The 27,526-nt window shown below is 55.2% G+C and overlaps 1 protein-coding gene across 4 annotated transcripts in view; it reads right to left on the reverse strand.

Moving 5' to 3' along the window:
- The window catches only part of SH3PXD2A (SH3 and PX domains 2A), a 235,296-nt gene that overhangs the window by 5,422 nt on the left and 202,348 nt on the right, over positions 1–27,526 (reverse strand). For 2 of the 4 annotated variants that reach the window (XM_042907909.1, XM_042907911.1), the window contains 5 exons: positions 16,163–16,276; positions 11,904–11,987; positions 6,711–6,828; positions 2,338–2,675; positions 1,340–1,389 (listed from right to left, as the gene is read on the reverse strand). In XM_042907909.1, the coding sequence (XP_042763843.1) occupies positions 1,340–1,389; positions 2,338–2,675; positions 6,711–6,828; positions 11,904–11,987; positions 16,163–16,276 (704 nt within the window). The remainder of the gene's footprint in view (positions 1–1,339; positions 1,390–2,337; positions 2,676–6,710; positions 6,829–11,903; positions 11,988–16,162; positions 16,277–27,526) is intronic. The other 2 variants (XM_042907910.1, XM_042907912.1) reach the window with 1 other exon arrangement.

Genomic DNA, 27,526 nt, shown 5'->3' on the forward strand with positions numbered 1-27,526 from the left:
GTGTGAGTAGATGGGGTCCAGGCCCTGGCAGCCCTCCTCTCCCCCTCCCCCAGCCACCAGGTGGGATGCAGCCACATCTGGCTGGGACAAGCCCTGCCGCAGTAAGTCCTGCACTTGTTAAGTGTGGAAGGAATGAGCCCATTGTTCCCAAAACCGAGTCTGCCTGAAAATAATCAGCTGGGGCTGAGAGAACTGGAAGGACGGGAGAACTCATTGTTTTGTCACGGAAAACTCGAGGGTAAAATGACATAGAAACTCCCCTGGGGCCGATGGCCAAGGCAGGGATGGTCTCCTCTCCACACGCCTGACTCAAGGACCCGTTTACTGAAGGCCCGCTCTTCCAGGCCAGGGCAGATGTCACGGATCCCAGTGACCCTTGCTACTAGGCCCAGTGAGACTTCAGAAATCTTTCCCCACACGGTGCGGCAGGCAGCCCGTCCGTCAGCCACAGCTGACATAGGAAAGGGAAACCTGGCGGCCAGCCCTGCATACACCATCCCATTTCATCCTTCCAGCAGCCCCAGGAGGTGGCTGGCACTGTCCCCATCTTACAGATCAGGAAATGAAGGCTTGGGGAGGGTAACAGACTTGCCCTGGGTCTCGCCGTTCCCAAGCGTCAAAGGTGCAACATAAACGCACGTCTGGCAGGCTTGAAGCCCTCTGTTTCCACGGCACCCACTGCCCCTGAGGACAGTCCCCTGAACTAGGGCTCTAGGTCCGCTGCCAGCATCACTGCCACCCTAAGCCTAGTATCCCGAGGGTATATGCTCTTCCCTGATGGTCTGGACACCAGGACCCCCACCTACAGGAGCCAGGGACGCCAGCAAGTTGAGCCTCTGACTTTCAGCGCAAGCCAGTCCTGGCTTCACTCCTCCTTGCAGGGGTGCTCGCCGGCCTGCCCTCTGCCCTCCCAGGCTCTGGCATCCACCGAAGCCACTGGACATTCCTGAGCCAGGAAGGCGAAGCTGAAAGGCTTCCAGGCTTCCAGGCACACATGGACAGCAGCCCCATTCCCAGCCCCTGGCAATGCCCTGGCTGGACACTCCCGCTGGCCAGTCTAAATGTTTATGTCTGCCAGTGTAGCGGCTGGGATGGATTTATTTAGCTTTGGAGTGCAGTGTGTTTTTGAACATCAACTGTCCAGCTAGGCCCCCAGAATGGCTGGGATGCCCAGGCTTTCCTCTCTGCCCCTGGCCCCACAAAGCTGGAAGCCCAGCAGGGCCCTGGAAAACCCCTGGACTGACAGGCATTGAAATGAGACAACCAATTAACTGGGGAATGTTACAGGGCGTCCCCAGATACAGGAAGAAAAAAAGGAGAAGAAATTCAGCATACATACCAGGCTGGATTCTCTGCGAGGTGGAGGCCTTGTCCTTAGGTTCGGGGAGCCTAGAAGAAGAAACATGGCTTCAGAAATCCCAGCCAGACAATGGGTAACAGCGCTGGACCCTGTCTTCCCTATGTGTGGCTGCCTCCTGATCCTGGGAAGCTCCTGGCTCTGTCCCACACTCAGGAGGGGCCCATGTGCTCAGTCACTATCAGCACTATAGTTTCTTCATGGAACCAGAGACCTTTAAGCTTTCTTGGCTGTGTTTCGGGGGATCCATGAGCCCCCTAAAATGATGTGCACATTTCAAAATGTATAGACATAGAGGCATTTTTCAGAAGAAAGGGTAAATAGCTCTATCAGATTTTCAAATTTAGGAGCAGAGGCCAAGTTCAGAACTAAACTAAAACCACAGCTTTCCTCAAGATTTTAAGGCTGGGTGGACATCACCAGAAGCGGCTCTCTCATCATATAGGGCAGTTTAACCTCCATCTGAAGATGCTGTTGAGCCAGAGATGCATAGATTAGGAGGGGGCCAGTTAGCTGGGTTTCTCCTATACAGAGGCCTTTAAAACTGCTCGTGGAGAGGCAAAGCCGTTCCTTCCAAGTCTTTTAGGTTTCCAGTAACTGGTGGGAGGCGAGAGGGAAGGAGGGGTAAGGCCAGGAAAGATGTTCTACTGGCTGTCACTCTGTAAAGCAGCCTTGCACAAGGGAGCCACGTGTCACAGCCTGGGGGATACACTGATCTGCAAAGCAACCATTCCTGGCTTTCTTCTAGGGAATGCCACCAGCTTAAACACTCGTGTATTTTATCTTCAGCGCAAGAGTTGTGAGGAAGTGCCTTGCCTACTCGTGATTAGCATGAAACAAGTTCAGGGTTAGGGGTCAGCCTAGATGTCAGGGTAAAAATGATATAGGGGTCTTATACACCCCTCTGGCTTTCCTTGCACCCTGTGACCGCTTTCTAAAGAGCTGTGCCGTAAGGATGCAGGGGTCAGGAAGGCTCTTACTGATCTGGGCCCTCTGAGGGGCAATCCTGGCCACGGCTGGCGAGCCCTGGGCCAGCTTGGAGACACTCCTCTCAGGGACGCCCAGAGCGCTGCCATTGGAGGCATTGCACAGGATGGGCAGGCTGATCTCCTTCTTGGCGATGGGGACCTCAGGGCCCTCTCCTTCGGCCGGTGGCGTCTCCTTATCCCCCGACGCCTTCTTGTTCAGCAGGTTGCTGATCTCCATGATGTTCCCGATGATCTCCACTGGGCCTGCCAGATTCTTCTTGCGTGCTGGCAGGTCGTCCTTGGCTTTCTTCAGGTAGGATGCTGGCGCCCAGCCCTCTTTGCCCAGGTACCTGGGGGAAGGGGTGGACATGATGTCACTTGAGCGCTGCTACCTGACCTCACACCGCAGGCTCCATCTGGCCTGGCCCAGCTGCGCCTTCTCCACTGTGTTCTGTGAGGCACCCGCCAATCCCACCACTCTGGAGAGAAGTGGGATGGAGGGCAGGTGGAAAAGACACCTAGGACACCAGTTCTTCCTCTCTCCTTGCTCTCTGCCTGATCCCTCCTTGTGTGGGCTCTCGTTCTCTACAGTCAGGCAAATGTGGGACATCAGGATGAGAAGATTCCTCAGATTGAGTTGCCCACCAAGTAGACTTGACAACGGCCTGCTACCTCCCAACAGAGAGGGCGATTCTAGAGATAAGAGCAAGCGTGAACGTGGTGTGTTAGGTAGAGGCCCTCTGACAAAGGGAAGGGAGATCAGAGAGGTGAACAGGTAGCACAGGTAAGAGGAGTTAGGAACCCCGAGTTCTGCTCTTGAGTCCCTTGGTAAGTCCCTACCCTGGAGCTCAATTTTTTCTCTCTTCTGCAAACTTCAGGAAAAGAGTAGCTACAAAAATTTATCCAGAAAGATAGACCTTTCGAGACTAACTAGGAAGATGTCTATAAAGAATGGCCAAGTGGGGGAGGTATGGATGCTAACTGTGGGGGTAGCGGACAGATCAAGTTCACAGAACAAGTCCCCAAACAGACTGATGTTAAGGGTAACACTTCAAATTACTGGGGGTAAGGGGCGCCTGGGTGGCTCAGTTAAGCGTCTGACTCTTGGTTTTAGTTCAGGTCATGATCTCATGGTTTCGTGAGTTTGAGCCCTGCCTTGGGCTCTGTGCTGACAGCACAGAGCCTACTTGGGATTCTCTCTCTCCCCCATTCTCTCTGCCCCTCCCCGGCTCATGCTGTCTCTGTCTCTCTCAAAATAAATAAATAAACTTAAAAAAAATTAAATCAAATTAGTGGGGGTAAGGATGAGCTTTCAATTACCAATTTGGAGATGACTGATTACCCAGTTAGGAAAAGTAAGTGAGACCTTGGCCTCACACCACAGGGGAAAAAAAAAAAAAAAAAATTGTGAATATTTGGTTAATCTTGAGGATTGAGAAAATCTTTCTAAATAGGGCTCCAAAAGCCAAAACCATGAATGGAAAGACTGAAAGCACATGACTGGATAAAATGAAAACCTTTGGTATGACACAACAAAACCAAAATGAAACAAAACAAAATGAAAACAAAATCAAAACCCATAAACAAGGACAAAAGGCAAATGACAGGGCTGACTTAATTTGAGGTGACTTGATGACTTCTGAAAACAAGCTTTTCCCTTTTCTCCCCATGGTGCTCAGAACTTCTACCCAAGCCCACCAAGAGCTCACCTCCCAGTCCACCAGTTGCACTGTCCCCGTCTGCTCCCCGGGGCACATCTGGCTCTTTGCAACGGCTCCTCTGTGCCAGATGTCGGACACTCGCCCTTCCCACCTGCCCGATCTGACCTTGTTCTTGGGTGCTCATGAGGTGGGAGAAGCAGGAACGTGAAAGCGAAAGTTTCTATCAACATGTCTGAGCTTTGCTGGAAAGCCTAGGCAGGAGGTGGCTTCTTATGTTCACACCACTGGAAAGCACAGGCAAGCTGTCCCAAGGTCACCTGTCTGGCCCCCTGTGTGGGGCTTGCAAGGCAGATATCAGTTAACACGTGAATGGAAGTCAAGGGGCTGGCCTGCCTTCCCAAGGTAAGGGGTGCAGAGAGAAGCACAGAAATTTCAGGGGTGGATGGCAGCAACTAGTAAGGATGCCTAATCGTATGTATGAGCCACGAGCCAAGGCTCAGCAAAGCAAAGCAAGTAGCAGAGGGCCACACAGCTAGCTGTTGGCAGCATCTGGCCTGGAACCTGGTGCTCCTGCATCTCAAGATAAAGAGCTTGCTGGCTATGGCAGAGGTGTTCTTCTATGAGAACAGTGGGGAGATGGGGAGTGGGGTCTCATGGGAGTGATGGTCAGGCCTGCTCACTGCCCTGAGTGCTCCCACGTCCAACCCTGTTGTGTTCGTCGGGTGTTACATGGATACAATTAGATTCCAGGCAGAGAGATGCAGGGGAATCAGGAGCGGCTGTGTGTGTCTGGGTCCAACTCGGCTCACATCTGCTTTCCAGCTCTGGAGCGCAGAATGACTCCAGAGGGAAGCAAACTGGAAAAGAAGGGAGAGAGAGAGAGGGAGGGTATGTGTGTGTGAGGGGAGAGGGGAAAAGAAAGACAGGAAATGAGGACCAACACAGAGCCTGGAATGTTGGGAAATGGCATATTTAAGGGGGTGTCTGGCAGCCTTCTTAAGGTGGAATCTTTGTAGGGTTTTTTCAGTTGAAGCTCCCACTAGCTAAAGGGGTAGGCCATGGGGGACAAGAGTTGACTAAAAGTGATGGCTCAGAGTAACCTTGATCATTTTAAGAAACTGGAGGGGCACCTGGGTGGCTCAGTCGGTTAAGCATCCGACTTCGGCTCAGGTCATGATCTCACAGTCCGTGAGTTCGAGCCCCACGTCGGGCTCTGTGCTGACAGCTCAGAGCCTGGAGCCTGTTTCAGATTCTGTGTCTCCCTCTCTCTCTGACCCTCCCCTGTTCATGCTGTCTCTCCCTGTCTCAAAAATAAAATAAACGTTAAAAAAAAAATTAACAAAAAAAAAAAAGAAACTGGAAAAAACCCCGCAGCCTTGTAGATAACCTCCGGGAGGGTGGTTTCGGTTACCAGCCTGCCTTAGAATGTTTGCTGGCCCTCCCATGTAGATTTGTGGTTGCTGGATTTTGGGGTTGGGTCTAGTTTTTTAGTGAGTGTGAAAGTCTAGGGGCAGTGACTTTGGGAGACACACATCCAGGCACACAGTCCTGTCCCACCTCACAGAGCAGAAAGGAACACCTCAGCCCTACTGACTGGTATGCATGGGGCCAAGGGCAGGAGCAGCTATGTCTTGTCAGGTCACATTAAGGCTGAATCCCATGCAGCCAATGACCTTCATCCTACCCATCAGCATAGCCCAATCTTAACACCACCACGGTCCAAGATACTGTCTCCTGAGTGCCCACATCACTTGGGTCAATCCTGTCCCCACTGTGGGAGACAGAGCGGAGCACCCTTCCTGCCCAGGGTGGGTACGGGGTTCCCAGGTGTGATGGGCTGGGGAAGTGGTCCCCAGAGCTCACAGATACAAGACTATCTTGGTCATTTGGGCTACGGGCAGGGAAGAGAGAAACTGGGTGAAATCACCACAGCAGAGTCAATTCTAAAGGACCCAAAAACATTTCCGGTGAGCCCTAACCCCACCCCCCACCCAGAAGGTGCTGGCTGGCCTCAGAGCCCCAGGACAGAGGGGACTGGAGAGCAGGACTTGGTAGGGGAAAGGTGAGTGAAGCCCACAGGGTTTAGTTGGCTTCTAGGATTGCCAGGGAAGCCCTCCCTCCCCTCCCCATGCTCCCAAATGGGTTTCTCAGTTGGGAAACATGATTGGGCCCTGCAAGAGGGAGGGGCAGAAGGAAGAGGCCTTTAAGCTAGGCTTGGGCTCAGGCCTTACTTCTACCCTGGCTCTTGCAACCATATAAGCCAGCCCTGCAGAGTGGAAAGGCCGCCAGTGTTGAGCTATGGGCAGCAGGGACTGCCTGTTGGGACCTCAGCAAGGCCTGTGGACGCCAGCCCTTCAGGCGGCCTGAGCTACAGAGCGCACCAGGCAGCCAAGGCCGGACACAGAAAACCAAATTCAGATGTGCTGGACCCTCCTGGCAGATGCATGGGAAGGGATTGCACCACTGCCTGCAAGCTGAGCCGGGGCCCCCTGTGCCCCACTGGCCACAACTCTGGCTCTGCTTGACGTGCCCCAGGAGAGAAGCTGCGAGATGAGCACTCTGTTCGAGCTGTTCAACCGTGCAGGGTTGAAGCAGCCAAGCCTGGGCTGTGGGCGCAAAGCCGCCTCAGTATCGACCTGCCAGCTGGTGCCCACGGCCACTGTGCAGTCTGCTGCCCAGGGCCGGAGTGGTAGAGGGATCTCTCTCTTCTGCTGAGGCTCCTACCTGATGTACCACCAGCCCTCCAAGTTCTTCCGGATCACTTCCACAGTGACGCCCTTCTCAAAGCCAATCTCGTCCTTGCTCTGGCTGGTGTAAGGCTGTACAGTGACGTACTTCTCCTCTGTGGGGGGTGGATGAAGCAACAAGGCATAGTTATTTGAGGTTGGAGCTCAGGTCCTCCTTCCTGTCTTTTCCTCCTCGGGCCTGGCCCGGCTTAGCTGGTTGCCTCACTGTGGCTCCCAGTGTGTGCAGAAGCTGGCCGGGGCCCCAGGTGGCCTGGCTAAGCCCTGGCAGCAGACAGTTGGCTCTCCCAGCCCAGTAACAGCAGTGAGGGTGCTGGGGCCTAGTGTCCTCAGGGGTCCAAAAGCTCCCTGGACTGAGGGCACAGTTAGGGGGAACCTGCCCTGTGTGGCACCTGAGTCAGGAATCCCCTGGGATGTCTGGAGGCGCCGTGGCATGCCCCCCTTCCCTGAACGTGCCAGACCCCCATCCATGCCCCAGACTTGCTCTCTGAGCCCTTCTCCCACCTCTACCCCTTAAATCCTGCCTCTGTCTGATCTTCCGGCAGCCCCAGGGCCACCTCCTTGGTGAAGCCTTCCCTGACCACTAATGTGATCACCTGATTGTGTGATTTCCCCAAGAGGATTGTGGGGAACACATGTTCTATGGGAGTGATTACATGGGTTTTAAGATGAGGGCCCGGCGGCCAAATGATCAGTGGTGATGCTGACTGCAGCCATCAGCAGGGCCTCCCGGAGCCCAGGGTGGGCCAGCATGCTGAGCTGACCACACAGCTTGGGAGCACCCCTTTGGGGAGCTGCCTGCTCTACCGTCACATTTGCCTGCGAGCCTTGTTCAGGGCCTCCCCAGCTACCGGGAAGGAGGTGCCTTATGGGAAGACAGGAAAAGCCTGGGAGGGCAGGTGTGGGGAGGCTGGGCAGTACTTGTCCTCCTGGATCTCTTCAGCCTCTCTCCTGGCAGGGGCCCTGCTGCCTCTGCACGGGTCCTTGCTCAGGCTTCCAGGGAGGTGTTCCTCCTGCGTCTGCTGGGGCCAGGTGGACTCATGGCTGGCTGGCTGGCTGCCCTGTCTCCTGGGTGGAGAGCCTCCCCAGAGAAACGTTCAGGTCTCAGGAAGGATCACACATCCCCATACTCACCCTCTGGGAGGAGGAGCAGACCTAGACAGAACTGGCCACACCCTCTCGGAAGGTTACCCTGAACTCATGCTGTCTCTTCTAGCCTGTGCCTGTCACACAATTGGGGCTCCGAAGGCACTAGGCAGCGCATCAATGAAGGGCAAGGCTGTCTGAGCAGGGGCAAGAGGCTGTGTTCTAAGATACCTGCCCCACTCCTCCTTGCTCCCATCTATGACAGTAACTCCTAGATTCCTTGGTGGACCCTGATGGGCAGCCTGCCTGAGCCTTAGGCAGCAGTAGGGGAGGGGTACGGAGGACAACTGCCACCTCCTCCCTCCCCTCCCGCCCCCCCCCCCACTGCCCCACGACAGGAGGGCCATCTGTTTACTTAGGAGGATCAGGGCCCTCTCCGCAGCCCTATGCCGGGCCCGGATAGCAAGTCCCTCCAGGATGGAGGCGGCAAGGACAGAGCTGATGGGCCCTGGCCAAATCTGAGAGGCTGCCAAAGGCGAAAGGTAGGTGATGACCCGCTGGAGCCTCCACCATTCTTCGGCATGCGCCTCTCAATGGCAAGCTTTTCCCAGACGCAGAGGCCTTTCTCACCATCGACTAACTCCTGGAAGCTTTCAAATTCCCATCCAGCCACGCTGAGGAGAGCTGCCAAGATCGCCTGAGAACCTGGGCCAGCCAGATTCTGACTCGGGCCTTTGAGAAGTTCAGTGTGCTACACTCCAGCCCTCCACTCTCCTGCCTGCTCCTGGTCCCACTCCATTTTCCAGTGGGGCACGGTAAATCCTGGCCCGGGCCGTGGCCAGAGGGGCAGCGCCAGGCCCCGGGGATGTAGGGTTCTGAGGTTAGGGTGAGGCGAGGCCTGGGCTCCACATTTTGCCTATGTTCAGCTGGGCTATTTTTAAAAGCCTGTGGTTCCAGCAGGAAGCCATCATTAAAGTTTTCCTAGGCAAAGTTGCCTCTGCAGGGAAAAATTATAGTCCTTCTCCTAGGAAGATCAGAGGAGTGCTGTCCTGCCGCATGGCAGAGAACAGGGCCTGGACCGTGACATGCGGGCCCAGGCTCTGGAGCTGTCAGGCCCCAGCAGCAGCCTCTGCAGCCCCCAGTGTGTATGCAGAGGACATAGCACTGAGGGCCATGTAAGTGCCCTGCCTCCCCTTGACCCTCTCAGAGAAGGCAGAACCAAGCACATCAGTTTTCCCTAGTGAAGCTGAGCTGCTCCTGCACAAGGCCCCGTTCTTGGTGGCCCTCGGACTGACGTGAACACAGAGGTCTGGGAGTTTATGCTCCCGGGAAGAGATCTGGCTGGCCTAGAGGCTTGTCTTGCCCCGTCACTGTGTAGGTCCCAGGTGATGAGCATTCAGAGTGCAACTCTTCCAACTGGTCTGTGTGGGGGTTTACTTTCCTGCCATGGCCAGCTCAGGCGGCGGAGGCATGGCTTACCTCCGTGTAGACATGTGGCTGGCTGTCAGGTTCCCAGCTTCCACGTTTCCCTGAGGGAGAGGCAGAGCCAGCCCCTCTACTGGACCAGGGCAGAGCCCCGTCTGGGGGTGGGGATGGGGAACCAAGTCAGGATGCCCAGACAGACTGAAATGGTCTCAGGGGCTTGGGGAGGGGGGTTGGGCAGCTAAGTCATTCAGGTTGCCCGGGTCTCTAGAAGAGACTTTTAGGAATCAAAGTTTAGGAATCAAAAGGGAGAGGGAGCTGTAAGCTCAGGGGTGGGGGGTCACCTCAGGGCTTCTGGGAAGCACTGAGGCTGTGGTCACTCTGATGTGCCGTCAAAGGTGGGTGGCAACTTTGCCCTAGGGAGGGCTGACCAGGCCGCCCACCGGTGGGTGGGTGGCTGGCTGGGGGAGGTGGACAGGCCTGTTTTGGTTTTGGAGGCGGGGTCTGGAGAACCCTGCAGTTTCCAAACCACAGACGCCTCCTCTTTCAAATGCTTTCCCCTCCGTCAGCAGTCTCCCTGGCTTCCCTCCCGGCCCCCACAACCTACCCAACCCCACTACAAGAGGCCTTCTGATTCCAAAGGCCTGGTTGGCGGAGGGGCTGGGGAGTGGAGGCCCTGGGGAAGCACTGCTTCTCTCTTGTCTAGTTATATATGACCCACTGCCTGTTTCCCCCCATTGGCTCCACTGCTTTCTCCCAGCCAGCTTTCTGCAAGTTTTTCTTGGCTGCCTGATTTAACTTAGTCCTGACTTAACTTAGGGCTGAGACTGGGAAATAATGCTGTTTAGGTCTCTTAGAGAGAGAGAGAGAGAGAGAGAGAGAGAGAGAGAGAGAGAGAGAGAGAGAGAGAGAGAGAGAGAGAAAAGTGGGCTTGTCCTCATTTACATATTTGTATACGTATGGATGTCCACAGAGTTGTGCATCTGGCTGGGAATGCATGTCCACATATACCACTGCATGCGTGTAACTCCGAGTCCGCTGCCTGTGCCCATGCAGTGTGAGGGGCTACGTATGAGACCGTATAGGAAGCTATGTGTGTCCTTGGTGGTCAGAAGCAGATGTACGATGGATGTGTCCAGAGCAGCTGAAGCATCTGCGACTGTAAATGCATATGTGGAATGTTCTACGTTGGCTGCACGAGCGGTATTACGTGTGTAGTGGCTGTGTGCCAGAGGCCACGGATGCGCAGCTGCGTGGGGGCCAGAGGGGACAGCGTACCGCTGCGCACGGGCAGTAGTGCTTCGTCACTTGTAAGTGTCCGTGTGCTTATGGAGACGCAGTTGCGTTTGGGGTTCGGTGTAGGATGGCGTTGGGAGCAGATGCTGGAGGGGATGGGGGAAGGCCAAGCTTTTGTCTCTGCGGTTTTTCCAGGCCAGCGTCCCCCTCTCCTCTGCTGCCAAGGCTCAGGGCAGTGTCCCAGGCTGGCCCCCCGGCAAAGCTGCTCCACCCCTCCTAGTTCTAGGGTGCCCCTGCTTTACACTCGAGCTCGTTCTCGCCGTTTCCATGACTTGGCCTCCTGCCCTGCACCTTGGAGTCCAACCCTTGTTCCACCCTCAGGATGAGTTGGGCTCCCACAGCCAGTGCTCTGAGTGTGGTGCTGCACCAGCCACAGGCGGCGGCCACCTCAGCGTCCGGGCTTGCTGCTGCCTGGGGCTTGGGGCTGGTGCCAAAACATGGTCTCAGATTGTTGAGGAACAAGCTGTGGGGGTGGGCCGATATTCACGGGGCATCCCTGCTATCGGAGAGAGGCCAGTGCTCATCACAGGCCCTTCCAGCCTTGTTCTCAGTGAGACAGGAGAAACGGACCTCTGCTGGCCTGTGGGCCCTGGAGATGTTGAGGGGTTTGTTCAGAGGCTCGCCCCTAAGCTCCCTACTCCCAAGCTCCTGGATGCTGGAAAGGCCCTGAACCCGCAAATGTCTTAGTTCCCAATCAGCCTGGATGGCTGGCCAGGGGCCTCCCTAGAATCTTGACCAGGCCCCCTCACAAAGTGCTGATGCCAGTGCTGAAGATGCTGGAAGCTCCTGGCTGGACCTGTCACTGCCTTCAGAGCCGGCTGGGGCCGAATCCCGGGACCAGGCTGGGACTGGCTTTTGTTCCCTTTCTAGTATCCCTGGAGCTAGCTGAAGAAGGAGGGTTGTGGGCTGGCCCTTCTTCCTACTCTGTCCCTAAGTAGTTGCTGGAACAGCTTTGGCCGATGGAGCACCTTCTCAGAGGAAGCAGGCACCGAAGAGTGGGGGCAAGTAGGACAGCCTGTGCAGAGACTTACACCCCGCCCCCCTCATCTGCAGCTTCTAGGGCCAATGTGGCCTTTCTTAGTCCAGCCGCCCCCACATCACATCCTGAATCCCATGACCCCCATCCCCAGGATGGTGGCAGAAGCCAGAGCCGCCCCCCAACTCCCAATCATCCCAATTCCCAGGTAGCCCCCTGTGCCCTCCTCCCCAACACCCCACAGCTGCAGAAGGTGAGAGAAAGTCTAGCTGTTGAATCTGGGTGAGGAGGCCGAGTGGCAGACAGGAGCAGAGCTCAGAGAGGAAGGGAGGTGTTAGCGAGAGAGCGAAGGGCGGCAGCTGCGGGTCAGGAGAAGCCGGCTCCCACAGTCACCTCGGCTGTGCTGCCTGTTGACCATCCCGCCCAGGGTCCACCGGCGATCCAGACGCCGCAGATGGGCCTTGCGTCTCTTGGACACTGGTGTGGGAGATGGCAATGGAACACGCGGCCGACGGAACCGGCGGAGAGAATGGAGATGAGGATGAGATGGGATGGGGCAGGGAGGGGGATGGCGGGAGGGAAGGTTCACGCTCCCGGGGCATCATCGCCAGGACCAAGCACCAGCAGCATGCACCTGCTGGACGGGGGCAGATCTGCCCACTGACACGGGGGAAACTCCACCAAAGCCAAACCATGTGGGTTGTATCCCTAAGACCGAGAGGGGCTAAGAACTCACAATGCTAGCACCTGAGAGGTGAAGAGGGTCCTGGGACCCAACCTGGCACAAAGATGGCCCTCCCAGGCAGCCCCAGGGAAAGACTGCTGCTTCCACCATGGCTGGGCAGTCACGGTTCCCAGGAGGCCATGGGGCCCACGGCACCACCCATCTGTCGGCCACTCACTCACTCACCACGTCCTGCTTGTGAGCCTACCGCCACGAGCCAGGCACTGTGTCAGGAGAGACGTGGGGGTCCTCTGCCATGGGGCTCCCTGTCCCTACCACCCTGGGGGTACCTGTCTTTGCTCTCTCAGCCCTCTCCGGGGTCTAGCACAGGGCCTGGCCAGAGGCTGAGCACTAGGAAATGTCGCTGAGTGAAGTGCACATGGGGACGGATGCTGCAGGCCTTGGTTCTGCTCCTTTGCTGCACGCTGCCCATCGGATTTCTGACAGCGGGGGACCTGCTGCCCAGTTCTCTGTGCTGCAGCCCCTCTCATCCAGCCCATGCCCTCTGGTTGCCGTGGCCCAGCCCCAGAAACCCTCGGCCTTCCTATAGGATGCCCAGGTGTAAAGACACCATGTCAGGGCTGCAGGGCACCAAGCGGCCCCCTGCAGAAGCTGGGGGTCAGACTGCTCAAGTATGGGGGAGACAGGTCAGCAGAGTCAAAGAAAGACTGTCCAGATGCACCTGAGCCAAACCCCACCAAAGCCTCCTAGGAAGTACTTGCTTTTCTCGAGGGAGTGGTGGTGACCTATTTGACCTGCTTCTTGGCAGGAGGAGGCCTGGACCAAAGGTTGGAGATATGGATTCAGCTGAGGCCTCGCTGCCGGATGCCTGTGTCACCTGGGGGCAGGCAGGCTTCTGTTCTTCTCTAAGCCTGTTTCCTCATCTGTCACTGGGGCTGACATCTACCCTGGCACGAGCAGAGACAAGGGACTGAACGGGCCACGTGGAAAAGAAACGATCTCCTGTGTGAGGCCAGACTGGGAAGGACCCTGACAGCAGGTTGTTCGGTGGCTTCCCTGTGGGCAGAGGAAGCCTCAGCTGATGCTCAGGCCAGGGGCCACCACAGCAGTAAGTGTTATTTCCCCAGCTGAAACCATGCACATGGAGCATCTCACTGAAGCCTCACAGAAGCCCTGTGCAGTCAGCACAATCTCCATGTTAGAAATGGGAAAACAGAGGCACGAGGGGGTTAAGAAACCCTCTGAGTCACACACCTAAGTGTCAGGGCAGCACATGAATCTAGGTGGTCTGGCTCTGGAGCCCAGATTCTAGGCCCTACGATGTTCCTCCCCCTTGACCCTGCACCCTTGGCCTGCCAACAACAGGGAAAGCCCAGATAAGAGGCTGGTGCCAATGCGGACCCAGCAGGGAGAGAGGCAGATCATTGCCAGCGGCTATAGGGCACAAGGGCACAGGCAGAGACCCAGATTCTGGTTTTGGCTCTGCCACAAACTGAACTGGGGGCTCCATGGAGGTGACATCCCTATGGGCCTCCATTTTCCTACTACCTCTGAGAGGCAACGGACCCAATGGTTCATGAAAGCACTTTGCCAGTGTTGGGCTTGGCCCTTATTGTCATCAGGGGGTAAGAGGATCTTCAACCTCCACCCCAGCCCTCCTACCTCCTACCGCTAACATTTCAGAACTGGAGCATATGCCAGAATGCCTGGTAATAGAAATAAACCCAAACAGCCAATTGTCTTTTTGGGATCAGGGATCAGAGACCTATGATGGGATGGCAATAGGCCTGGAGTAGAGGGGACCAATGTGGGATAGTCTCTCGGACACACCACAGATGCCAGGGCCCTGGGCTGGGGTGGTGAGCCCTGAGCTCTCCTGTTGAGTTGGGTAGAGACGCCCAAGATGTGATGATGAAGTTCACAGCTGCCCAAATGTTGCCAGGGGTACTGGCACACAGGTCCTATCAAAAGGATGCTGAGGAACCTATTTTAAAGATGGTCTCCCTGAAGGCACATGCACGCACACACGAACACTTCTGAATGCAGAGCCTGCACTGGTTGCCTTACTGATTCTTACTCTGTCAAGGTAAAAATCCTCTACAACCTGCCACTGCTTGTGCTTGCACTGCAAAAGCACCTCCTCTCTCCTCAAACCAGGCTGCCATCTGTGTGCACACACCTCCCTGGCTCCTTCCTGCCCGGGACTTCCCTGCCTACTCAGTGTCCTGTCCTGCATCTCCCGACATCTCTGCTCTGACATTCTTGGCAAAGCCTTTTAAGGCGGGACTCAAATTCCACACACACACACACACCCTCTCAGAAGTGCTTACAAGCAAAATGCTTCATGGGTGGGCAGAGGGCACAGTGGTAAAGACCACCAGGCAAAGGAGGCTGACCAAGGCTCAAGCCTTACAAGGACAATCACGTAGCTAAATGTCTTAAAGCCTCAGTTCCTGCATGTGGAAAAGGGGGATTATAACAGTGCCTCCCAGAGTGGTGGCGAAGGCTTTTAAAGTCCCAGGGCCACACACCTGGCAGGGAATAATACCTCACTAGACACTCTAGGGATTGTTGTTTCTGAAAGGCCCAGGGATGACCACAGAACATGGAGAACATGGAACTGGGTAGGAGGCAAGGCCTGATGACTGCAGATAAACTAGACCAGAGCCAGCTCAGGGGCTAAAATCCTCCACCATTGCAGAGGTGCAATGGAACCAGAGATGAGGCTGGGTGCAGGCTCAGCCCCAGGGCTCAGGGAGCAGCCAGGAGGGATCGGGCACCCAGTCTGAACCTGCAAACTCTTCCCGACGGAGCCTCATCCCTGGAAACCTGTCACAAGGTAGATGTGCATTTCAGGGGCTGCAGCCCTGGTCAAGGGACTGAAATAAAGCATTTACATGGGAGGAAGGGTGGGGCTCCAACCGCCTGCCGAGTAACTGACATTTAGGGCAAGAATGAATAAGGAGCTGGCACTCGCTTGGCGGACTGCTTATTTTGGCCTGGGCAGCATGGAATGGAGGGTGTGTATGTGGGGGGCAGGCCTGGAGGTGGCCTGAGCCCCGGGTGGCAGGCCTCTGTCCCCCTGGCTCTCAGTCATGCCCATTTGGACCATCCCCACTGACCATTAGGGCCAGCATTCCCGTTGCTGGGACACAGAGGGTTTAGAAGTTCTTAGGAGCAGGCAGACAGGAACTGGGGGTGGCTCGGACTCCCTGGGCTCAGGCGGCCTGCTCTGGAGAATACCTGAGTCCACAGACAGTGCTGGCCTGGGGGGGTGGGGAAGGGGGAAGGGAAGTGAGAAAATCCCAGGAAAACATCACGAGGCCAGAGCTAATCAGAGGGGCCAGGGGTGCAATGGCCACCTTGCGGTTCTTGCTACAATGAGAAATGACTTGCAGGCTTGTTCTCTGCGTCTGAACTGTTGGCCAGGATAACAGATATCCAGAACAGAGACTTCTGAGTAGACATGCACAGCACAAGTTGTGTGCACAAAGCCCATTGCGTTCATCCCTGCAGCAGAGAGCACACTGTGGGGTCAGGGAGGCAAAGGTGGGTCTGTGTGGGGTCCCCAGGGGAACCAAGGGCTTCTATGGGGAAAGGGTGCTGTGGCATTTAGTCCTAAGACTATTCTTTCCAGTCTCTGCCCCAAAGTTGCCAAAGCCTGAGATCCACACTCCAGGGAAATTTCCCCTCTAATTTGAGCCCCATTCAGGGCAGGTAGGGCCAGACCTGGGAAAGGAGGTGAGCTTGTGGGCTGGCTTCAGTGAGATGGGGTCCCAAGGGAAGGGTCTGGCACATGGCCCAACTCACCTTAGGGATTTTGATGGCTTTAGGGAGGAGAGTGGGAAATGGGTTCACTCCAAGGGCCAGGAATGGGGTGGGTACCCATCCCTGAGGATCTCGAAGCAGCCCACACCCTGCAAATGCCTCATTATTTCCCTTCCGCATTGAACCTGCAGGTCCTTACCTTCCCCCGTCTTGGAGGTGTTGATGTCTGAGTCATCCCGAGTACCATTCTGGGCCTCCAAGTAGGTGGCAGGGACCCAGCCCTGCTCCTCAGAGGTGCTCACAAACCACCAGCCTGCAGAGGGGACAAGAGAGAACGCAGTCATGAGAGCCCAGCAGGATTGGGCGGGGGGAGGGGGGGGTGGGGGCAGGGCATGGAGCCAGGCAGCCTGGGCACCTGGCAAACACCTGGCTTGAGTCCAGCCTTGAGAAGCCTGTGCCTCACTAAGAAGCAGCCAACACGCTCCCTGAGAGGAGGGCCCGATGGACGGTGATCCACACTTACACAAATGCTTGATGAAAAAATTTAACAGTAAAACTGAAACAAGGATGTGTCAAATGTGTGAAATCACCCTGTGGGAGAGGCCAAGGAAGCTCTGGCTAAACAGTGACCACTGAGGGTCTCTGAAACCCATTAGGACTACTGGTGTGCCTGGGAGTTTAGCTGCCTTCTCTGCTTTCAAAGGTATCCAGAGATAAATGCCTCACAGACAACTTCTGACAGTCACTGTGCCCCCGGCTCCATCACAGGTCCATGGCATTTGCACATCAGTGCTACTCACGGCCGCCCTGAAGTATGTTGACGTGTCAATCATACTAAGTGGGCACCGCACCCTTGAGTGACCCTTGGCGGTCACGGCCAAATGAGAAGAGTCTTTCTCGTTCCTTGGTTCATTCATTTATCATTTAAACAAATGTTGACTGAGCCAAGTACTCTGAGCACCTGGGTCTTGGGACTCCACTAACTGCCATCAATCCCATCTTAGAAAGAATTCTTCACAGGACCTTGTCTTTGCCCCCATCCCATTCCGATCCCTCTCTACCCCCAAAACAATCTGGCACTGGTTCTCTTTTCTGTCTGTGACAGAGCTCACCATTTCCAAATATGGACTGTTCCCTGTCAAGAGACCCAGGGCTTTTCCCTGGGCAGCACGGAGGCCCCGTCACTGCCCACAGCAGGGAACAGCTGCCCGAGAAGGGGGGACACTGGGAGCCTCCGAGGTGCTCCTTGTTGGGAAGTGGAAGGGGCTGCCCGAGAGCCGCTCTGATCACGGAGAGGGACAGGGGAAAACCGTGCCACCATTGCACAGGACATCGGCACCCAGAGCCACCTCCTAGGTCTTCCACAAGGTGTGACGGGCCTGGGATAGCACACAGCCTATGATCTAGTCTCGAATGTCCACTGCACCCCACCTTCTCCAGAATTCCACAACGCTCTACCTGCTGCTCTGGAAAGACCATGACACCCGGTGACATCTGCACAGTACCATAATGACGGATGCATGTCATTACACGCTCATCTACACGGCACCAAGAGTGAACCCTACTGTCAACTATGGATCAGAGTGATTTGGATGTGTCCGTGCAGGTTCATCAGTAATGACAAGTATACACTCTGATGGGGGAGGCTGTGCATGTGTGAGGGAAGCATGTGGGAAACCTCTGTATCTTCAGTTCAATTTTGCTGTAGGTCTAAAACTGCTCTTAAAAAAAAATAAAAAATAAAAAAAACACAACCAGTTGTAACAAACAGGAAAAAGCCTTGGATGAGGAATCTGGAATCTCAAGGCCCAGAGCTATTTGGCTCAAGGGCCTTCCTCAGTTGGGTCACTGTTGTCCCTCCGGAACCCAGGGTGGATGCGTTCCTCCCTCCTTCCCTCCCTCTCCCAGAGTGGGATGGCATGAGCCATCACACCCACAGCCACTTGCACATTCTGGGCCACTGAGCAGACTCCCTGGAGCAGCACTACTGTCCTCCCTGAAGCCCCGGCCACAATGGTGTGGCTGCTTACAAGGCTGTGGCCAATGGAGGCCCCAAGGAAACCAGAAGACATGATCATGCAGGGGTCTTTTCCCCTTCTCTCGGCTTCGGGGGGAGCACTCTCTGGATCCCCAGCAGTCTCGGCCAAGAAGCACCATCCCCAGGTGCTCTTCCACAGAGGCTGGCCGGAGGTCACGGAACAGGACTCCCCATCTCATAGGGATTTCCACCATGAAGATGGTTCTGCCTCCTTGACCACAGGAGTGGGCACACCTGGTCAATCATCTTTGGACTGATCTGTTATCCCCCCGGACACTGTAATGGTTCTGGGGCTTTCTCAAGAACTGACAGGGGTACTTGGGCAATCTGAACACTAAGTACCACATAGACCAGGGATCACAGGGGTACGTGGGAAGAGGTGGCCTGAGGGTTAAATCACTAAATCAGCAGCAAAGTCTAGAGATGGAGAAAGTCAGACTTCATACCATTGGAGTTCTGGGTTCCAGGTATGCTAAAGCTAGGCCACCTGTTGGACTAATTACAGTGAGCCAGTGACTGTCTATGCTGTTTAACTGAGCTGGAGTGGGTTTCAGTCACTGAGTATCCTCACTAATCCCATACCTACCCAGAAACCACCAAAGTTCATGACTAAAGGTCCACCATCGTGAGTCAAGTCTGGAGTTGCAACTCAAGTCCACTGGCCACCTGCCACCACAGACCTCAGCAGGTGAGGACAGAGCCCTCCAAGCCACTCTGGGTAAGAAGTACCACCCCCAAATTTCCGCGCACCAGGATAAACTCCAAGAGCCCCAAAGAACAGTCACCATACTTCTCAATTTGGAGTCACTTCTGGGAGGGTCTTGAAGGCTGAGGCTCTCACATGATCCCCAGGTCCAAGCCCCAATGCCAAAAACACACAGGTTTTGGCTCCCATACCTCAAGACCCTCATCAACCTGACCGCCCCCAAAGCCATGCCAAATCCCAGCAGGCCAAGGAAGTACCCTGAAGGCTTGCCCTCAAAAGGGAGCTCTGCTTCCCAGGAAAAGGGTTTCTCAGGATGGGCCTGGGATGGGACCAGGGATCTTACTGTCATTGGGAACACATGGGGATGTGTCCAGAGGAACAGTGGAGTTTGGAAGCATGTGTCTTGGTGAGGATTTGCTAAGACCCCTCCATGTCCAGCCCCTCCCAGCCTCTTTTTCTATACCAAGGTGTGCCACTGACAACTCCAGCCTCTGAAACAATCACTTCTGTCCCCACTGGGAGAATATTCCCTCCTTCCTTTGTGTGAGTCCATGCCTTCCTAGAAAAGCAGGCAAGTTGATGGTCTCCTGGATGGCCAGGGTCACTGTCTTTTAAGCCTTCTATGTCTGGAATTTGGGCTCAAAAGTCATCCTCAGGAGAGGCAAAGGAGGCAAGCCCCTCTGTGGATGCTGGGAGGGTTAGGGTTGGGGGAGATTTTCTCCATCAGTCTCATCCAAGCTTGTCTGTGTCATCATCTGGTGTAAAGTGAGTCCAGCAGCCTACAGATCTCTTGTTCTCTCCCTCTCCCCCTATGGCCATAGTGGAGACCAGCCCTTGAATGGGCCTTTCCCCTTGGATCCAGGGGCCTCATAATCCCAGGGCTCAGGTCCCTTTTTTGCTGGTGGTATTGTCTCCCCTACCCTTATTTCACCCTTTGGGAATCCTGTGTACATCCTGCTCTCTCCTTTTCCCCAGGAGCCAGGGTCCCTGCCAATTTCGCTGGGAACACTGGCCCGGGTTCCACTCCAGCCCAGAAATGTGCAGAGCTAGGCTGAGTGGCCCAGATTCTCATGTCCCTCCTGCCTCAGGCCCTGCAGAGAAGAGTTTGTCGCTGGCGTGGCTGTGGGCACCTCCACTGAGCAAAGGACAGGCTCAGACACTGCCCAGGTGGGCATGGATGCCCAGCTCAGCTCCACGCAGACCTCCCAGGAGCCCTGGCACACAGCTGGGTCTCTGGGGGAGGCTGCCTGGACCTGCGCCCACCCAGAGCTGCTGACAAGCCTCTCCTGAATGCCAGCACCTCAGACGTCAGTTGCTGTAACCGGGGCTCCCGACCAAAGTCCCTGCTGCTCTACCAAGGAGCAATTAGAGCCTGAACCCCTGGGGGTGGCCCGGCTTGCCAAGAGAGCTCAGTCATCAGCCGGCCCTGTGGGGCTCCCAGGCTCACCTCCAGTGCCCGGGGCATCCTCTTTTCTGCAGAGGCTGAGTGTGTGGGCTGCATGTGGGGGTAGGTGTGGACAAGGCTCTGTATTTTTCAGTGCATGGGAGGTGGGGTATGCTCACGTACACATCTATGTGGGTGCATGTGCGCACGGAACAAAGGTGTGTGTACATTTGTTACACGTGATGATGATTATGGTCAGGCCCTACCTTTACATACGTATTTAATCTTCAAGAATCTTGGGAAGTGTTAGTGTCATCATCATCCCCACTTTACAGATGAGGAAACTGAGGCAAATATAGATCACAATTAGACACAGAGCTGACCTCAAACCCAGGCTCCAGGAACCATATTCTTAACTACCACAGAAGTGGATAAAGGAATTTATCTGCTGTATGCACAAGGGGAGAGGTGACTCCTTGAGAATGTGTACCTGCAAATGCCACTACGTTACACATGTTCCTGTACATACGTATTGCTGAGTGTGTGCTCTGCGTACGGACACTATGAGCAGAGGTGCAGGGCTGCGTGCACTTAAATGTCTATGTGGACCACTGAGGGTCCCCTGGAAGTAGAGGGTGATGATTAGGGATATAGGGTCAGAAAGACACAAATCCAGGTCCTGGTTTGCTACTTCCTAGCTGTGTGATCTTTGCCAAATTAGTAAACCTTTCTGAGCCTCAGTCTCCCCTTCCTGATAAGGGAGTAATTAATCGAGATTACCTCTGTAACTGAAGTGTTCTTGTTGAAGTGCATAAATGAGGTATATGTAGCTTAGCTTAAGGCCCAGCACAGAAAAGGAGGGTCAAAAACCTTGAGCTGTTATTGACCTGGTGGTGGTTGTTTGGCATTCCCCCCGGCTAACACAGTCACCACCCATGGGTGGCCAGGTGGTATCTTTGCCCGCAGAGTATATCAGGAGATCCTCAGTCCAGCTTGGTAAATGGACTTGGATGTGTACGGTTTTGTGTGTGTGTGTGTGTGTGTGTGTGTGTGTGTCTATGCAATCTGTGGAGTTTGGGGACTGCCTTCAGGGGTTCCAGGAGAAGGCAAGGAGCTATCTTTCCTTAGCTGATGCAATTTATGATAGCAAGCATGATGGGAAATGGGGTCAGAGGGGAGGCATCTCTGGGGAAAGTTCCCCTCCTTGCCCCACATGTATTGGGGCTATCTTCAGCCTGGCTCCTGTCCTTCAGCTCACACGGTCTCCCAGGACAGAGTCCTACAGCTTCCTCTCTGCTGTCCTAATGCCTCGGCAAGCCCTCCCCAACTGATCTCCAAACCCCAGTAGCATCCAGAGCATCGACCCCACAATTCACAGCTGCTGGTGCACTTGGGAGAATTAGTCTTGTTGAGACTGTAGGTACCACATTTAGCTGTTCTCTAGGGCAGAACCGAAATTGCAGCAAGCAGCCAGGCAGATGGGGAAACTCAGGCAGAGAGCCTAAGTGCCAGAGCCCAAGATCTGAGTCTGAATCCCACCTTGGCCACTTCTGCGCTCTGTGACCTCAGGAAAGGGACTTAACCTGTAAAATCTGCCTTGCAGGCTAGCATGAGGATGTGTAAGATAAGGAGCAACAAATAGGCTCTGGCACAGTAGGTGCCCACTAAGCGGAAGCTACGAGCTTTACTGAGGGACTAAAGCCACAGGATGTGGGAGGTTAGGTGGCCAGCACTCACGGATGCCCAGGGACCAGTCTGAGACACCTCTACATTTTTCATGTCCCTAGGAAGATGGGTCCAACCTCCAAGGTGGCCTCTGTTAGCCTTCCTCTCAGCCTTAGTTCTCGGGAGAGAAAATGTAGTGAGGTTTTATTAAAGGACTTCTCACTGCACTGACCAAGTGGCCACAGCTGTGCTCAGACAGGGACGGCTGTCCTGATCGGCTGCCAGACCTGGCCTTTTCCTGAGAAGTCAGCCCTGTTTCTAGGCAGAAGGGGAGCAGTTTCTTATTTAGGAGGCGGGTGGGGAACAGAGAACTTGGAACAGGAAATGGTGGGGAAAACCCGAGGGGCCTGGGCTGGCTGGGAGAGCGCTGAGCACACCCCTGCAGTGCAGCCCGGCAGGCACGCTCCAGCCCATCTTCCTACTCAACATGCCTTCAAGCTGAGATTGCCCCCTGGCAGGGGCAGGACAGCAGCCACCATGCCCACTGTTTGGAGTGGGAAGTCACAAACTGTTGCAGAGGGGCCCTGAGAAAGGAGCCCCCGCACACTGGACGTGCAGGAGAAACCTTCATTCTGGGGGCTCGGGGTGTGATCTTTGGAGCTAAGCCCCCCCATGGAGGAGATGTCTGGGAGCATCCCTAGGTGGCCAGTCCATCGAATGCTGCCTGAGCCTGGTTGCTCATTCTGTGAGGACATCTCCACAGCGCCAGAAGAATATAATTCGGCCAGGCTGACCAAAAGCCCTCTCCAGGAGGCAAAGGCCCAGAAAGAACAGCGATGTCACTTGTCACAGCAGCCAACCCTGCTTGTGGGCCTCACTAAGAACCCGCTTCACAATGGTCCAGGGGCTGAGTGGGGGCAACCTGGCTAGCACCTCCAGCTCAGGGCAGGAAGGGAGACCATCCATCCTAGGTGGGGAAGGGGCTCCCCAGCCCCAAGAGGGAAAAGCTCAAGCCCAGAAGTCAGACCCTCCCTCTTTTCAGGCCAAGTGTAATCTTTGGCTGTTGAGCCAGTTGCAAAGCCCTCTAAAAGGCACTCTAACTGGGGCTTGGCAATGCTGGCATTGGGGGGAAGGATGGAAAGGGTAGAGAGGAAACAGAGACACAGAGTGAAGGAGACAGAGTGGGGGACAGACAGAAGGTGGGGATGGGGACTTAGCGTCTCCAGGAGGGGGCTGAGCCTGGCCAAAGGCAGCAGGAAGTGACGGGCACTCCCAGGCCACTGCTGTCCCCGGGGTGACCAGGCCACAATGGCCTCCTTAATGAGAGAGGATAATGAGCTCATTAGGGCCAGAGGAGGCCAGCTGCACACAATTAGGATGTTAATAAAAAGTCTTCTGAGGTCACAGCTCAGCCTAGGACAAAACAGCTGGTGGGGGTGGGGGAGGAGGACCCTGCTCCTTCCTCTCCCTCTGAAGTCCCCCCCACTCCGTTCTTCAAGGTATAGTCTTCCATGAGGCCTTCCCTGACTCGCCCCACCCTCATGACCCTGCCCATCCCAGGATTCTGCACACGGACACTTCTTAGTCCCTCTTCCAAGACCTCGGTTTGGATCCTGGCTTCACCATATCCTTGCTGGTGACCTGGAACAGGTTGCTGGGCTCCGTAGAGCCTCATCATACCAGGATAATATGATCTGCCTATAGGGTTGCCTGACATCACGGACATACGGTGTCCTCCATAACCAAATGCCTTCTGAGCACCTGATATGTGCGGGGCATTCCAGGCATGGGGACGCTATAGAGGACACAGTCAGGCTTCAGCCTCTCTTCCCCACCTCCCCCTGCACTGCACACAAGATGGGCTCAAGTACAGCCCCGGTGCTGTAGGAGGGGCCGGGCTCCCACTCAGCAGTCCTGGGCAGTACCCAGGGGGTAACAGGCAGGAAGAGATTCAGAGTTTGGAGTCTGGGAGAGCCGAGCAGCCTTTAGGTTACTTCCAGGGCTTGCCTTTTTCTTCCCCTCTCGTCCAGGTCCTTCGCGGGGTCTGAGACCAGTTAAGGCAGAGCTGAGCACCTGTGGAGTGCTAATGTACGCCTAGACCTAAGTGAAGGGTGTGGGTGTCGAGACAGAGAAGCATGGGGGATGGAGCTAGGAATAGCAGAGGCACAGTCCCAGGCCTCAGACACCTGCCTCAGACTCTGGACCCTTTGTCCAGGCATTTCTGCATTCTTCCCTTGCAGTGGTTTGGAGAAGGGTAGGGGGTGAGGATCTGTGAGCCCTGAAGGGGGCGGGGGGCTGCTGAGAAGGGGAAGGGGGCTGAAGGGAGCCTGGCCAGGCACTGGTGACCACGCTGCCCACCTGGCTGCACCACACCTGGCATAGGGCTGGGCCCTAAGGGACTGCTTCTGCCCTGGATCCCTTTCCCGTGACCTTGGGGCAGATGTGAGGTTTCTACCTGAGAGGGACCAGAGACACTGGAAAGGCTGGCTGCCCCTAATTATGCTGTGCCTTTAAGAACAACGAAAGGAGGCCCACCCTCAGCCAGGCCTCCCCTGGTCAGAAGGCTCTGTCACTGAGGCCTCTTGCCAAGACACACTCCAGCTCACAGCATGCGGCCTCCACCGTCCAAAGCAAACAGGAGCAGGCAAGGGCTCCCCCAGTCTTTCCCAGTGCACCCCCTGCCTTCCTGCCCGACCCATTCTTCTTATTCCACCTCTGGCACCTATCCCTGCTCTGTTGTCCATGGCCTCACCTTCCCCCAGATGGGGCTTTCAGGCCACCAGGGCCCCAGAACCTTCCCTGGGCGCCTGAGGCCTGGATTCCAGGACCATTAGCACAGGCTGCTACGTCAGTTTGGAAGGCTCCGTGGAGTCCACAGCAAGAAGACAGCGAGAACCGGGCGCTGCCGCCCCTCCCCCAGCCCGGTTCCAGCCTGCTCACCTCACTGGATGGGCCCAGGAGGCTGAGGCACCCAGGAGAAACCCTGACCACCGAACATTCGCTGGCACAGAGGGGGCACATGATAAAAATGACAGACGAGAATCACAGTTTTCAGCAAGGGCTCTAGAGCCAGGTTACCTGGGTTTCAATCTCAGCTCTGCTACTAACCAGCTGTTCGGATTTGGGCAATTGCCTCAATTTCCTCATCTGTAAAATGGACCTAAGGTAGTACTTCTATCTCCCCGTGTTATAGGGAGTAGAGGAGTTAACCTACAAGAAGTGTTCAGGATAGTGCCTGGTTCCTAGCAAGGCTTACCAAAGAGCTATTGTTAAAGCTGAAGTATAAGACACAGGGATTTTTAAGGAAGGAACCACGACCTCAGTGCCCCTCAATAGCTAGTGCTAGGGGTGCGCAGGGAGGCAGGTGGGTCTCCGGGGTCTGGAGTCTCAGGGAGAGAGTCTCGTGATGTCACTGTCACTTGGCCCTGACCTCGGCAGGTCTTTTTTTTTTTTTAGTTTGTTTATGAATGTATGTATGTATTTATTTAGAGAAATTGTGCACGTGCACAAGAGCAGGGGAGGGGCAGAGAAAGTAGGAGGGAGAGAATCCCAAGCAGGCTCCAGGCTGTCAGCACAGAACCTGACACCGGGCTTGATCTCACAACTGTGAGATCATGTCAGCAGGTCTCTATTGAAAGCTGAATCTGGTTCCGTGCCTGGCATGAGTGTGGGTTGGGGGGGGGGGGGGCAGGGTGAAGTAGAGAATACAAGATGGCACAAGGCCCTTCCAGGAACAGCGGAGCAGGGTAGGGTGACCCAGACAGCCCTGTGGTTGCTACAATGTTTGGTGAAGGAACCACAAACATCAGAGATGAAACTGAGTAGCCAGGGAAGAAGCGAATCTTGGATCGAATCTGGAGGGGCGGGGGAGGGAAGACAACAAACTGGTTGGGGGAACAGGACACAGTGATGGGAGTACTTGTGGCCCAAGCCAGTAATGCACGTGATGCTTCGGATGGGAGCCTTGCCAGGTGAACTTGAGAGGGGTACTCCCCTTCAACATCACAGGCGAGGTGTGGGCTTCTAAGAGTCACACCAGGAAGGTCAAAGCCTCACAAGGGAATGCCTGAGATAATGCAAAGGATAAGGGGCATTCCCCCGATGCTCCAGGAAGAGCAAAAGAGGTAAGTGGAGAGAGACTGAGAGGGTGCGGTACCGGGAGGCCAACACAAGTCGGGTGGGAGGGTCTGCTGGACTCCTGTCCCCTGCTCAGCATTTTCTTAGGAAGGGCGCCCACCCTGAAAAGTGTTCACCGAGAGGGTGGTGGGCAAATGGACCCAGGTGGGGACAGGGGTAGAGCATTGAGAGGCTGCCCGCCACAAGCTCTCATTACCTGGCGGTGGGAAAAGGTCGGGAGAGCACTTGACACAGAGTCTGCCGGGCCCCCATCCGTAGTCCTGGAAGACGCAGGAAGACAGGCCGACCTGGGAGCAAGGCCAGAGGACACAGCACGGGCAGAAGTGCCAACTTCCAAGGAAGAGAGTGAATTCCAGAGTAAATGGGCAACCTCAAGGCCGGTCCTGATTGGACTCCTCGAGGAGAGCCTGCAAGGAGGTTCCGAGCATTCCCAAGGCAGCGCGGAGAAGACACAACAGGAAGGAAGGGGGCCAGACCACACTGGATTCTGATAACGAGTGAACCACTGGCCCGGCGGGTCTGGGATGTGTCATAGCGGAGCCATCCAGGCCTTGGGGCTCTCACGACCCCCCTGGGGGCTGCGTTTCTGCCCTGAGTGATTTGAAGCCGAGAGCTGACCACTTTCGAAGAGAGTGTGATGATTTGCTGGATACAACCCAGAGGTGTTTCTGCCGGGAGCCCGTCCCACCGAATGTTTTAATCAGTCCTGAGACGAAGACAGAGGGGCTGAGCAGGTGGCACCATTTCATTTACTGAAAGCTGTGCCAGGATCAGGAGCTATCCCCTTCACCCCTCCCACCCACACACAAAGGTCTGAACAGATGGTAATGACAGGTCCACTGTGACAAGAAGAAAAGGGATGAAAATATGAAATAAGAAAAAATATGAAAATGTGAAAATAGACCAGAGGACACAGCTTACTACAGTGATCTTATAATGTACTGTGCACACTTTCTGGAGTGAGTGTAGGGTGCTATTCATAACTATACTAAAATATTAGGTGCCAACTGGGAGTGTTCTGGGCAACTGGGCTGGGCGGGATATCCCTACTTGACAGCGAGGATGAGAAACGTCCTGGAGTCTGGGGGCTGTACGTTCAGAAGTCATTTGCCTCCAGGTCTGTGAAATCTTAGGCTGCATTAGGAAACCCCTGCGCTGGGTGACTTACCCAAGGTGCCAGGCTTAGCACCCAGGTCTGACAGCAACCAAACAGCTCCCTTTAAAAATGACTCCAGGGGCGCCTGGGTGGCGCAGTCGGTTAAGCGTCCGACTTCAGCCAGGTCACGATCTCGCGGTCCGTGAGTTCGAGCCCCGCGTCAGGCTCTGGGCTGATGGCTCAGAGCCTGGAGCCTGTTTCCGATTCTGTGTCTCCCTCTCTCTCTGCCCCTCCCCCGTTCATGCTCTGTCTCTCTCTGTCCCAAAAATAAATAAAAAAACGTTGAAAAAAAAAAAATAAAATAAAAAAATAAATAAAAATGACTCCAGCTGTCCGCTCCTTTGCAGAAGAAGACCAACACCCCCTGCTGTATTAGTTCCCCAAATTTCCATGTGACAGATGAGCCAGGGAAACCGGTCCCCTTTATCTACTTCATTCCATCAGTGTCTACAAATCAACTCCATTCTTAGGAGTCAC

Source organism: Panthera leo, chromosome D2 (assembly GCF_018350215.1).
Source record: "Panthera leo isolate Ple1 chromosome D2, P.leo_Ple1_pat1.1, whole genome shotgun sequence".
In the NCBI taxonomy this organism is placed as follows: domain Eukaryota; kingdom Metazoa; phylum Chordata; class Mammalia; order Carnivora; family Felidae; genus Panthera; species Panthera leo.